General features: G+C 36.8%; 1 protein-coding gene across 5 annotated transcripts in view; it reads right to left on the reverse strand.

Moving 5' to 3' along the window:
- ENTPD4 (ectonucleoside triphosphate diphosphohydrolase 4) overlaps window positions 1–12,995 on the reverse strand; it is a 29,349-nt gene extending 16,354 nt beyond the window's left edge. For 2 of the 5 annotated variants that reach the window (XM_006771922.2, XM_006771920.2), the window contains exons 1-6: window positions 12,894–12,995; window positions 10,920–11,018; window positions 8,969–9,166; window positions 8,255–8,460; window positions 4,916–5,066; window positions 4,270–4,373 (exon numbers count right to left, since the gene is read on the reverse strand). In XM_006771922.2, coding sequence (XP_006771985.1) covers window positions 4,270–4,373; window positions 4,916–5,066; window positions 8,255–8,460; window positions 8,969–9,166; window positions 10,920–10,927 — 667 coding nt within the window. In that variant the 5' untranslated portion in view covers window positions 10,928–11,018; window positions 12,894–12,995. Of the gene's footprint in view, window positions 1–4,269; window positions 4,374–4,915; window positions 5,067–8,254; window positions 8,461–8,968; window positions 9,167–9,709; window positions 9,791–10,553; window positions 10,769–10,919; window positions 11,019–12,893 lie in introns of those variants that run through there. The other 3 variants (XM_015569250.1, XM_015569249.1, XM_006771921.2) reach the window with 2 other exon arrangements.
- Window positions 12,996–13,392: the final 397 nt, after the last annotated feature.

The following is a 13,392-nucleotide window of genomic DNA, read 5'->3' on the forward strand; positions in this document are numbered from 1 at the left end:
GTGAAATACAGAAGTGTAATACCTCCAGCTCTGTTCTTTTATTCTCAGGATTGCCTTAACTATTCAGGGTCTTTTATAGTTCCATACACATTTAAGAACTGTCTTATTTCTGTGAAGAATAATGCCTTTGGTATTTTCATGTTCATGGGGACTATGCTGAATCTGTAGATGGCTCAGGGTAGTATGGACATTTTAAAAATATAAATTATTCTGATCCACAAACAAACACATACTGTTTTTCCATTTGTTTGTCTTTTTTTATTTCTTTCAGCAAAGTCTTATAGTTTTCATTGTACAGGTATTTCACTTTCTTGGTTAAATTTATTCCTGAGTATTTTTGCTTTTGATGCTATTATTTCTTTTTTCAGATGCTTCATCATTAAAGGAATACAACTGATTTCTGTGTATTGTGTATCTTGCCACTTTACAGAAAATGTTGACTCAATGACTAGTCAATTTCTTGAATGATTCTCTGGAATTTTCTATATATATCATCAGCAAATAGTGACAATTATACCTTTTCCTTTATAATTTGGATGCTTTTTATTTCTTTGTCTTACCTAATTGCTCTGGCTAGGCTTCCAGTACTATCTATAATAATAAAATATGCTAATATGCTAATTAGACCAGACAGCTATATGACCTGGACAACCTTCTGGACAAGGGCAGCTGCCTCAGCTGCAAGGGCTGAGCCCCTTGCACAAATTTCATCCATCGGGCCTCTAGTATTGTATAAGAGTGATAAGAGCGGGCATCCTTACCTTGTTCTTGAGGAAATACATTAATTTTTCCCCATTGACTACAATGCCAGCTATGGGTTTGTCATATATGGCCTTTATTATGTTGAGGTATAACCAATCTATTAAGGGTTTTTCATAAACAAATGCTGTAATTTACCAAATGCTTTTCCTGTGTCTACTGAGATAATCATGCTATTTTCATCTTCCATTTTATTAAAGTATTAAGTATTTTTTGATTTGCATATGTTGAATCCTTGTTGTCTCGGGAATAAATCCCAGTTGGTCATGGGGCATAATGTGCTCTTGATACTAGTTTGCTAATATTTTGTTGAGAATTTTTGCATCTATATTCATCAGGATATTGGTTTACAGTTTTCTTTTCTTGTATCCTTATCTGGTTTTGTCAAGGTAATGCTTCATAGAGTGAGCTTTGGAGTGTTCTCTTGTCCTTGATATTTTGGGAGGAGTTTGATGAGGGTTGGTGTTCATTCTTTAAATGTTTGGTAGAATTCTCAGCCATTTGACTCTGGGTTTTCTGTGTTGGGAGTTGATTACTGATTCAATCTCTGTACTCGTTATTGGTTGTTCATATTGTTTATTTCATGCTGATTCAGTTTTGGTAGGTTATGTTTCCAGAAGTATATCCATTTCTTCTAGTATATCATTTGTTGGTATGTAATTGTTCATAATAGTTTCTTTTGATTGTATGCATTTCTGTAGTACCAGTTTTGTTATCTTTTTTATTCTCTGGTGCCTATTTCATTTATTTCTGCTCTGATCTTATTTCCTTCATTCTACTAACTTTGGGCTGGATTCTTCTAGTTCCTTAAAGTGTAAAGTTAGGTTGTTTATTTGAGGTCTTTCAAATTTCTTAATATATGTGTTTATTGCTATAAACTTTCCCTTCAGAACTGTTTTTGCTATATCCCAGGATATCTGTTATGTTGTATTCCCATTTTTATTTGTTTCAAGACAGTTATTTCCCTTTTGATTTCTTTGATCCATCATTGTTTGGAATGTTGTTTCGTTTCCATATATTTGTAGATTTTTCTCACTTTCCTCTTGTTGACTTTTAACTTTATACCACTGTGGTCAGAAAAGATAGTTGGTATGGCTTCAATCTTCTTAAAATTTGCTAAAATTCAGATAATCTATTCTAGAGAATGTTCCATGTGCACTTGAGAAGAATATGTAGTCAGTTGTTGCCTGGATTGTTCTGTAGATGTCTGTTAGGTAAATTGGTTCTAACTTGTGGTTCAATTCCAACATTTTCTTGATTTTCTGTCAGAACAGTCTGTGATTGCTGATAGTGTGGTATTGAAGTCCACTGTATTATTGTATTATTACCTATTTTTTCCTTAAGATCTGCTAATATTTGCTTAATATATTTTGGTGCTCAGGCATTGGGAGCATAAATAGGATGTCCCAAAAAATATATACACACATTTTGAATAACTATAAAGGCAGTGTTTATTAAAATACATTTCATTTTCAAAACTGAGCTATTGGCTGTTGAAGTGTGCATACATTTTTGGCGGACATCCTGTATATTTATGCCATAGCTTCTTGATGTATTGACCCGTTTATTCTCTCTTCCATCTGATATGCTTTTCCCCACAATACTTTATCTCATTTACTGAGTTCTTCAGCTCCAGAATTTCTTTTTTTAGAATTTCAGTCTCTTTTGTAAAGTACTCCTGTTCATTAATTTTATTCCTGATTTCATTTCATTGCCTGAGTATTCCTGTAGCTTGCTGAATTTCTTCATAACAGCTTTTTTGAATTCTTTATCAATTAGATCACAATAGTCCATGTCTTTGTGTTCAGTTACTAGAAAATTATCATTTTCTTTTTGTGATATTATATTACAGTGATTATGGTGTTTGATGAAAGTATCTCTGCTGAGCATTTCAAGTAGTGAATATCTTTCTTATCTAGGTAAAGCTTGGTTTATTTTGAATCTAACAATTCAACAAGTTCGTAAGTAGAGTACTTTCTTTTATTTTCCAGAAGGTGGCACTATAGCACAAGTTTTTGGTTTCTCTTACCGGAGCTCGGTAGGTTGGCAGCATGCTCATAAAAAAAAGTTGATGGGGGGGGGGGGGGGTATTGAGGGAGAAGAGTGGCCACTGAGTTAGGGGAAGTGTGTGCTGAGCATTTGATGTTTTGGGTGTATCCACAGAACAGAGAGGGCTACCCTCGAGTGAGGGGTGTTCCTGATATCCATGGGTGTTCTCTTTGCCTTTTCCCTACCCCCAGTCATTGTGATGTCTTCTCAGAGACAACAGGTTCCTCCAGCTGCAGCACACACAGCCAGAGAGACCCTCACTCACCATCTTCATCCTCCACCTCCTCTACCAGAAAGGTTGTCCTGGCCTGCCGCACACCCCCTGCCACTACGCCCTGGCTCCACAGCCTCCTCTAGGATTCAATCCACCCACTTTCTGGTAGACAGATGAATAGATCTTTCAGGTGCCCTCATGTGCTATGCAGAGGTGCTGTGTGTGTGTGTGTGTTTGTGTTGTTTTAAATGTCTAATTATAAATCAAAGGGGAGAGAAAGAAGGAATGATTCACGCTGCCATGGTGATGATGTCACCAAGACCTGTCCAACTTTTTCTATTATTAACACCTTCAAAAGGGCCATAATGCAGTCAAACTAAAATATTTTTGTTCCTCCGTCTATAGTGCAGCTTTTTCGACCTGTGTTGACTCAAACAATTTCTTCTGTCTGGAATGTGCCCTCTCAGAGCCCTACCTATGCCATGCTCTGGCATGCTATAACTACCTCATTAGTTCAAATGCCATTTTCTCCATGATGCCCTTAGCTAGAAATAAAAAGTCTTCCTCTTTCAAATTCCCATGATCTTTTTTCCTTACCTTCCTTAAGGTATCTAAAACTGTAACTCATATAGCAGTTAATTGTGTACCTCTCTTGTTTGTAAACATAACAATGGCAATGTCCATATTTCACCCAATTCTGTATTCTCTACAGTGTCTTTCATAGAGGAGGCATTTGCTAAAATGATAGATGACTTTGAAATAAATGTTTTTTATTTCCATTTCTAACAAGCTATTAATCAAATAATGTCACTGACTTGTTATTTAATTTACAAAGAAATCATTTCTTTGAAAACAGAACTAATATTTTCTCAGTGTATCAAAGTCAAGAATAATTTTCCCTTCCTAGAGAGAAAATCAATAAAAGGCTCCAATAGCTCAGTAATTATTGTAATTCCAGAAAGCTGTATATCTTAGGCAAGGAGCACAAAACTTTTCTATCAAAAGGAGTTTAAAATTCATTTCCTACATGTGGTGAAGATAAATTATTTTTGCAATGGCTTAATGTTTGGATAATAAAGGTCAGCTATGTGAGAAACTAATTTAAACATTTAAAAATTATAATATTTCAAAGCTATGGTTTTCCAAATTTTAAGATATTAGGAGTAATTTAATAAAGTATACACAGTGGGAAATGGAGGATTTAAAGCAAGTTTCCTAAATTTCAAAGTGAAGACCAATATACCAACCTTCCTGTTTCCCTGAAATTACTTCTGCATGAGAGTCAGAAAACAGAAAGTCAAAATGCACAGGGATATCAGTCAGAAGGTCTTCCAAGATGGCTTTCTGCTGGCTGTAAGACAATCCAAAATTGTACATATCAAAACATGACATACTGAATTTTTGTTTTTAAAAAGGGCACCCCCATCCCCCACCCCCCATACACACACTACTGCTCTGGTATATCCTATATAGTTTAAAACCAAAGCAATTCATTGAAAAGATTGTTTATTTTAGGAATGAATTTTCAAGTGGAACAATGAATGAATTTTCACCTGTATATTATGTGATTCTTAAATATAAAACTACAAATCCTTAAACTAATAATATAGAAAACCAATTTTTTAAATGACAACTTTATAGTTTACTATTTACAGTCATAAACAAATATATTAAAAGACAGTGAGTTCTAGCTAGGAAATAGTTCTGCCACTATTCTATATTTCAAAAAAGAAATTTAAATGTCTTCCTTTTGGTGATGATGATGGAAGAGGAGGAAAAGGAAGAGGAAAAGCAACAGGAGGGAAATGAGGAGGAAAATATACCATCACCACCACCACCACCACCACCACCACCACCACCATCACTACCACCACAGGCCTGGACTGCTCTCACCTTTCAGGAAGGACCCTCATGCCAGCTGTGCAAAGAATGTAGAGAGGGGTTTCTTTGTGTTTTGCCCGTGGCACATGCTCTGCAGCAAAGTTGAGGAGCGGAGAAATATAATCACTGACTTTCTCTGGAGAGGTAGCAAATTCTGAAATGCCTACAGAAAAAGGACACCTCTGTTAACAAGCAGATATTTCAGCTAGTAAGTTATACTTCTTCAATGAGGCTAATTTGAGAGAAATTCAAGCTATCCACCATACTTTCCTTGTTTTTTCCTATCCCTCTGGCAACACCTTTCAGTTTCTCCTCCTCAAATGATGGTACCAAACGTTCAGTCCCACATCCTCTTATTCTTACTCATCAAAAATCACAGACCTAACTGAGCATCATATGTGTCAAACGCTTGGAGTTGATTGCACAGGAGCTCACTGCTGCCTTGGGAAAGAGCTCCCACTTCCCTCACTCTCATGGCTGGCATCACCATCAGATTTCTCCTATCAGATCTCTCCTCCAATCTGCAGATCAGTGTGTGGTTACTGCCCAGTGAACAAGGCTCACCACCCGCTCACAACTCAAATCTGGACTCAACAATAAACCTGCTCTTACTGCCTGTGACCCGCCTCAGTGACCACTATCACTAGCCATCCAGTGGCCCAAGCTGATATCCTAAATAAAATTTCTCTCCCTCATCCCAATATGTATTGTGGGTTTCATCCATTGCCTCTCCTTGGTTCCTCTCACATTTTTTCACTTCTCTTCATCTGTTTTGAATACCCCCACCCTCTGCCAGCCTACACATCCTACTGCCCAGTCTTGAAATTCCCCGATCATTTCCTATGCAAAAGGGGTCTCTTTCTGACTTAAAATCCTCTGGGCTCCTCAATGCCCCCCAGATAAAGCTCAACTCTAGAATGGCATCATAACCTGCTCTGCATACTCACCCATCCTGTCTCTCCCCACATTCCTTCCATTTGGCTTCAACTATTTTGAATAAAATTTCTACATCATACTCTGCTTTATGGCTACTGTACCCCCACCAGGAATAGCCCTTTCTTTGCCTCCCTACCCACTTCCCACTTCTTTTCACCTGGCTAACTGCTCCTCATCCAGAGCTACTGCTCTATGGAAGTCTGCACCAGCAGATCCCTGAAGATGAGCTCTCTTTACCTGTAGTCGAAGCATTCATTACCTTATCAAAATTACCTACCTATTAACTTGCTTGTCTCATTTCAACTGGAAGTTTCTCAAGGGCACAAACTGTGTCTTGTTCAAATTTATATTCTTAGCACTAACAGTGTCTAGAAAATAGTAGGTGCTCAGCAAATATTTGCTGAATGAATACATAAGTAGTGAATATTCCTGAGCCTACAATACTAAAGATGAGGGGAATTTTAGAAGTCCAAAAATTCCTTACTTCACAGACTAGGAATTTGTGGATCCAGACAGATAAGTGTTGCTGTAATGCTGTAAATGAGAGACCATGCTTCCAGATACAGAAGAGCTATTAAAAAGGTTCTTGATGGTCTACTTCAAGCTATAACAAGTGCTATATAGTTTGTTTTTAAAATCCAGCTGAATTTTTCATTTGATCAATATTACTTTAACCCTAAAAATGTTTCTGGATTAGGAATACACAAAAATTTCAGGGGTAGAAAAATAGAAAAGTAATAATTAAAAGTCATCCACAAAGACTTAGAGAAAAAATTATCTTTGTTAACAAAAAATGTACTCTGATTCAAAATAATGCTTGCGACAAGAACTCAAATTAAGTTCCCTCTCTTTATCTTAAAAAATGAAGTAGAGATTTTGAGTTTTCTCAGCACTATGCTGGTGCCAATGCCCAAACATCAAGGGACAATAACTTGTTGAGGGTTGCCTGCAGAAGGAAGTGGTGCCTGAATTATTCAATGGAGAATGGGTAAGACTCAAGGGGTCTACAGTCTATGTAATTACCATTTTATGAGGACAAGTATTCTTTTATGTTACAATTGAAGGTCCCTCCCTGGCCAGGTAACTCAGCTGGTTAGAACCTCGTCCTGGTACACCAAGGTTGCAGGTCCAATCCCTGGTCAGGATACATATAAGAAGCAACCAATGAATGTATAAATACTAGTAAGTAGAACAATAAACCAATGTCTGTCTGTTTCTCTCTCTCTCTCTCAAATCAATAAATAAAAAGTTAAAAACAAAACTGAAGCTCCTTTTCACTTGTTTTTGAAATAGGAGATGATTATGATGATTATTTTTTTTAATCAACATTCAATATATTTTAAAAATAAATTCCTTGGGTTGTTTGGGTTTAATATTTTACAATCTAACATGACTGACAAGATGAAATTAAAGTAGTGAATCTCTAGTGTCTTTGGTTCACTGTTTTAAATCAGTGATTATCAACTATCAAGACATAAAATGCCTATTTCAAGGTCCTGACACCTTCCATTCCTAATGTTATTGAAGAAGTGTGCTGCCTGTACAAATTATATAGATAACAACAACAACAACAAAAGGGTTAGAATTACTTATGTAAATTATCTGACAGGGAAGGCACATCTCAATTTTTCTATAACTCACTGACTTAGAAATTGTATATCTTTAAAAACTGGACATATTCTTGACCAGTATCCTCTGTGGTTAGAGCGTTGGCCCATGAACTGAAGGGTCTCTCTCGAGTTTGATTGCTGGGCAAGGGCATGTACCTGGGTTACAGGTTTGATTCCTGGCCTTGGTTGGGGCGCGTGCAGGAGGCAACCAATTGATGTCTCTCAGTGTTTCCCTCCCTCCCCACTCCCTTCTCTTAAAAAAAACACACACAAAATAATGGAAAAATTATCCTTGGGTGCGGAATTATAAAAACAAAAACAAAAGCTGGACATAATGAAATCCAGCTCTTCTCAGTTTTATGGTCATCTTTATTAAATAATCTAGATAATTAGAAATACACTGGGGCAGCAAGTTTTAAAATGACAAACATATACTAATGTATTATTTTGAGAACATATTTTTATGAGTTATCTGAAATTGCCTTGTCATTAAGGAGTAAGACCACTGGCTACTGAATAGGGGGGAAAAATCCTTCCATAATTAATGTCAATTTGCAAACATTTGAGTAGACACCATGAATAAGGTAAATGCTGCAGAAGATGTAAGAAAGACATGGTGTTTGGATATTTTAATAAGGTGTTAGTCGCCTTATGCAAGAAGGATAGAAAAAAATAAAGGAAGTGAAAAAAGTAAAACAAGGAGAACAACTGGGTCCTGCTATGAGAGAAAAGGAAAAATGTGAAACATCACAGAGAATGAAAGGACAGAACCTGGATATCAGTCAGATATTTATCACTTACATACCTGGTTTTATTTTCATAACCACTGGCTTTCGGTTTTTATCCCTCATTTGTCTGATATCCAACAGGTCATGAGGATTGCCATTATGCCTGGGCCAGCAATAGACAAATATTCGAGACCCACTGCTACCACAGTCCACCACGATACCATAGTTCACATTGGGGTTATTGGTATCCGTAGCTTCAATGTCAGTAACTCGTGCCAAGTACCTAGTTTAGAACAACAAACATATACTTTTGAGACAGAGAATATCATTCTAAACCTAAAGGAGCAAGTGCAATAAACAAACACCAAGTCGGTGATTTCTAAGTGCAGTGACACCAATATAACATTTTACAACTGCCAAATGATCAGTCAGAGGAAAACAAAACAAGTGACAGTGAAAAAGATAATCTAAATCAGATACACTCATTATTCCTTTAAATGTTCAAACAAGTTCTGAAAAGTAAAATTACTTCCCAACTATCAATATTAACTGAAAAATCAGCTTAAAAGATATCACAGAAGCTTATGTTAAATCCTCTGATGAGGAGGATTTGGTGGTTAATGATTAAACAGTTTCAGACAGTTTAATTTTTCATGCCATGCTGTATTCAGTGCAGCATCTGTTTCCTACGGCTACAGGCTCCTTCAATGCCACCTAATCCCAAAGTCTTGAAGCCATGAAATGAAGGTATGGCATCCCATCTAGAAAATAAATGGTTTGTATTCTCTTACCTTTGAAACTTTTTGTCTCTGGATAGTCGCCCATATTTATTTCGGATTATGACAACAGAGAAGTATAAAAGTGAAACAGCAGCAGCCAGAATACTAATAACAACAATTTGGCGTAAATTGGTATTCAAAATTCGAGGACATCCCACTGGAGAGATGCTAAAATGCCAGGAAGCGGGAAAAAGACAGGAGATGCCAAGTCTGAAATTCCAAAAAAACCAAAACAAAACAGATTTTAAAGCAATCTGCTCCAAAGAGTACTCCCTTCACCTAAACTGATCCAAAACAAGACATTCAGTTTGAGCTGCCCTGACTTCCCTGCTGACAGGCATCGGTATACCAGCACCCTCCATATTACTACTTTGCTACATAACTCATTACGGTCACGTGCTGCATAAAGATGTTCCAGTCAATGACAGACTGCCTATATGACAGTGGTCCCATAAGATGATAATGAAGCTGAAAGATTCCCATCACCTAATGATGACACAGTGCAATAACTCATTACTCATGTTTGTGGTGATGCTGGTGTGATCCTCCCTGTGCTGCCAATTGTATAAAAGTGAAGCACATGCATTTGTGCACAGTACATAATACTTGATAAGAAATGACTGTTACTGGTTTATGTATTTACATACTATATTTTTATCGTTACTTTAGAGTACTTCCTACTTATAAAAAAAGTTTGCTGTAAAACAGTATCTCATGTTATGCACACAGCAGCCTTATATATCTCCTGCTTACCGCATCTCTTGAATGCATCATCTTATCTTGTGCTTGATTTAATCTTGTGTTGTTTTGTACAGTGACATACAGGCTTGTAGTCTAGGAGCAACAGGATAGGTATATGGTAGGACATACCATGTAGGCTTGTGTAAGTGCACTCTGTGATTGCACAATGATGAAACTGCCTAACAATGCATTTCTCAGATAGTATCTTTGTCACTAAGCGGCTCATATTATAAAATTATATGAATGAGAATTAATATTGATGGTTATGACACTTCTGTTTTTTCCCCCCTTTCTTGAGAGAATTATGCAGATTATCTGTACCCTGTTTTGTTCCAAAAAATTAGAGACAGCTTACAAGAATAAGTTCAATAACATAAACAAATAAATCTAAAACACAATCAGGTTTAAGGATGATGAAACCAAAAGACAATTTAGTACATAGGAATGCATGTAAGAAGGTAGGTCTTAAACAGTGGCTGAGCATCCTCATGGCCAATAATGTTGCCAATTAGATTACGAAAACAAATATCTTAAAAGGAGTAAGATTTTCCTAACACTGAATTCCAAGGCAAATCTCTCCCTGAAGAGTAAGTGAGAAAATGATATCTTTAAAAACATCCCCATAACAAAGTCAATAAATGACCTATGTATGTCCTGTGTTTTTGGAAATATTCCTGAAACATTTCTGCAAATAAACACTTCTCAGTTTATGTCAGGAATGAAAGGCTTCATTAGGCTTAAAAAAAAAAACAACTTGCTAACTTTAGGATAAATTTTATTGTTTTCCAGTTAATTTCTACACTCTCCCCTCTAGAGTTCTTCACGGACTCACAGAAGAGTGAGGTACCCTACTAACCCAATGGAAATTTCCATTTGTAGTTTCTAGCCTGCATGAGGGTTCTTGGGCCAGTCCATGGAGTTTATCATCCCCTCTGAGGCTCAGAGACAGTTATCCTGTGCTTAACCCAACCTGTTACAGATTCTAACACAACATGCCCTTTATGAGAAACTACATTAACTCCTGCAGAATCCACCTGGCACTATCACTTTCTTTCTGTGACAGGTGCCCATGGGCCCTGAAAGAACAACGGTATATAACGGAAGTGCAGCACAACTTTGAATACTTTTCACTTAGGATTTATATCCTCCTCCCCCTCAAAATCTGTTTCTGTGGCATCAAAAATCTCGGGCTTCCACACAGTGATTAGGCACCGTCACTCACCTGCCCATGCTGACAGGTCAGAGGTCAGGCAATGTTCTGGGAGTTAGTCTTCAACCACTATTAGAGCAACAACGAGGTCCTCCCAGAATGAGAACTCTCCTGTTTCAGGAAGTAAGAAAAATCATCAATATAGCATAATCCAAGAAACGTCAATGTTCATTATCAACTGTACGTTTAAATCCCACCACACATAATCTGGTACATGATCTGTGCACTGAAGCTGTTAAGAAGGGTTTATTCTGAGCGTGTAGCTTCTGCATTAGCACTAATCTAGTTCCTGTCTATCTTTCTAGTCTTAGCCCCTGACAGATAGATGGATATGTACCCTATGCTCCAGCCATCTCAAACACAAGCTGCAAGTCACTGAAATGTCCTGCATTCCTCTGCATTTGTAGAGTGACTTTTTGGGGCCCAATGTAATCCTAGTGACACAAGTCAAGCATGATTCCTCTGTGAGGACTTCCTCAATCCCCATCTCCCCAGAGTATGTGCTCATCGCAGCAGTGGGCTGCAGTATTAGACATGCGGCTGGCTGACTTTCTCATCACAGGGCAAGCCCCTTGGCAGGGACAGCCACTTATTCTTCTGTTTCTCCAGTGACCAGTGCCTGTCACACAAGTGAAGAACAACCATTGTTTGTGTCACAGATGGCTGGGAATGGGAGATGCAAAGATGAATCAGACATGGTTCCAGTCCTTAAATTTCTAAGGCAGGAGAGGAGAACCCCCCCAACCCCCCCCTCCCCCATACGCAGTGTTAGTAAGGCCTACCTGACAAAGTTAAAAATCACTTTCATTAGTTCAGGTTTTAATAGGTGTCCACATTGTGCCATAGACCCAAAACTTAGGACAAACAATATTAATGGTTTAAAATTTTACACAAAAAAAGGAAAAATATATCAATTACTTAAGTGTTTAAATGAATTTTAATGTTTTTGTAAAATAGCTACCTTTTAGCATTTGACTATAGTGAAATTACTACAATATACCTTTATTAGAATTCCAGTGGCTCAAAGATCTCAATATTTTAAACATCCATTAAAATGGAAGATTACATAATCTTGGAATGGGTAAGGCTTTTCTACAATATCAATGTCTCAATCCATAAATGAAAGAAAATACATCTACACATGAGTTTAAGACTTCTGTATGTTTAAAAATAAAAATCCATTCCCAAACACATAAGGCTTGAGAAAATCACTTATACCATACATGACAAATGGTAAATATCCCTTACATATAAAAAGTTCATAACATAAATATGTAAGAGAAATACAGGAACAAGTGAACAAGGATAATTGGAAATTAATGAACTAAGAAATACAAATGATTGATAAAAATAACTTCATTAGTATTTAGATAAATATAAATAAAAACCAAAATTTTACCACTATCAGATTGACAGAAATTAACATCTAAGGATACTTTATTAACAAAGGGGAGCGAGAAACGTCATGAATGCTGCTGGGGAGAACTAAAAAGGTACTAATCTTCTGAGGGCATACTGGTTAACAGATATGGCAATTTTTAATATACTTACCCTCTGCACAACCTATCACATATCCAGAAATTCATACTTAGAAAACAACAGGGTAAAACTATGTGCCTATCATAGTATTGTGCATAATAGCAAAACATTGTTTCTAAACTAATGTGTATTACTGGGGGTGGGTTAAGTTAAACATGGTCCATTTATGAAACAGAATACAATGTGGCTATTAAAGGTGATCGTGCAGATCCACATTTATTGTCATGGAAAAGATGTCCATGGTATTTCAGTGAAAAAAATACACCATACATAAGAGAGGGCAAAATGGGAGGAGAGAAACCAAAATGTTAACAGTGGTTAGTTAATTCTGAGTAGTGAGAAATGGATCATCTTTACTTTTTTCCTTAGGCTTAACTATATTTTTAAAAGGGCACATATTAATTTTATCATAAAAAAACACACAACAGAACTATTTAAACAAGCTACCTTTGACTGATATCTTCCGTTTCCAGCATCAAATCCTCTTCTGGGTTAAAAACTCTTCATGACACAGGAATTCTGATCTAAACATTTTTTTGTGATAGTTGAACTAAAGAAAAAAAAAAAGAATGCTTTAGTTAACAGCCTAAAGTCCTTGGGGGAAGGAAGGCCTTGAATGATTCAATGATGCATACCATAAAGGGCACTGAGGAATAACAAACCTTACTCCAGTTTCAAGGAGTTTGCAGACGGGTTACAGAGATAATACTAGCACCCAGGAAATAATTAAGAGTACAACAAAGTTAAATTATTTGGACTAACAGAGTTCAGAGGAGACCACAAGGAAGGCTGGTAAACAGGAACCACTTCCTGAGTCAGAGGCCAACTTTGGATGGGGGAGAATAGAGAATACATTTTTAGAATGATCATAGCAAATTTAGTAAATGTTACTTAATCTAGTGTTTGTCTTAGGACTTATTTTCGAGATGTGAGGATTTTTTTAAAA

The sequence above is a fragment of the Myotis davidii genome, unplaced genomic scaffold (assembly GCF_000327345.1).
Source record: "Myotis davidii unplaced genomic scaffold, ASM32734v1 scaffold1166, whole genome shotgun sequence".
Lineage (NCBI taxonomy): Eukaryota > Metazoa > Chordata > Mammalia > Chiroptera > Vespertilionidae > Myotis > Myotis davidii.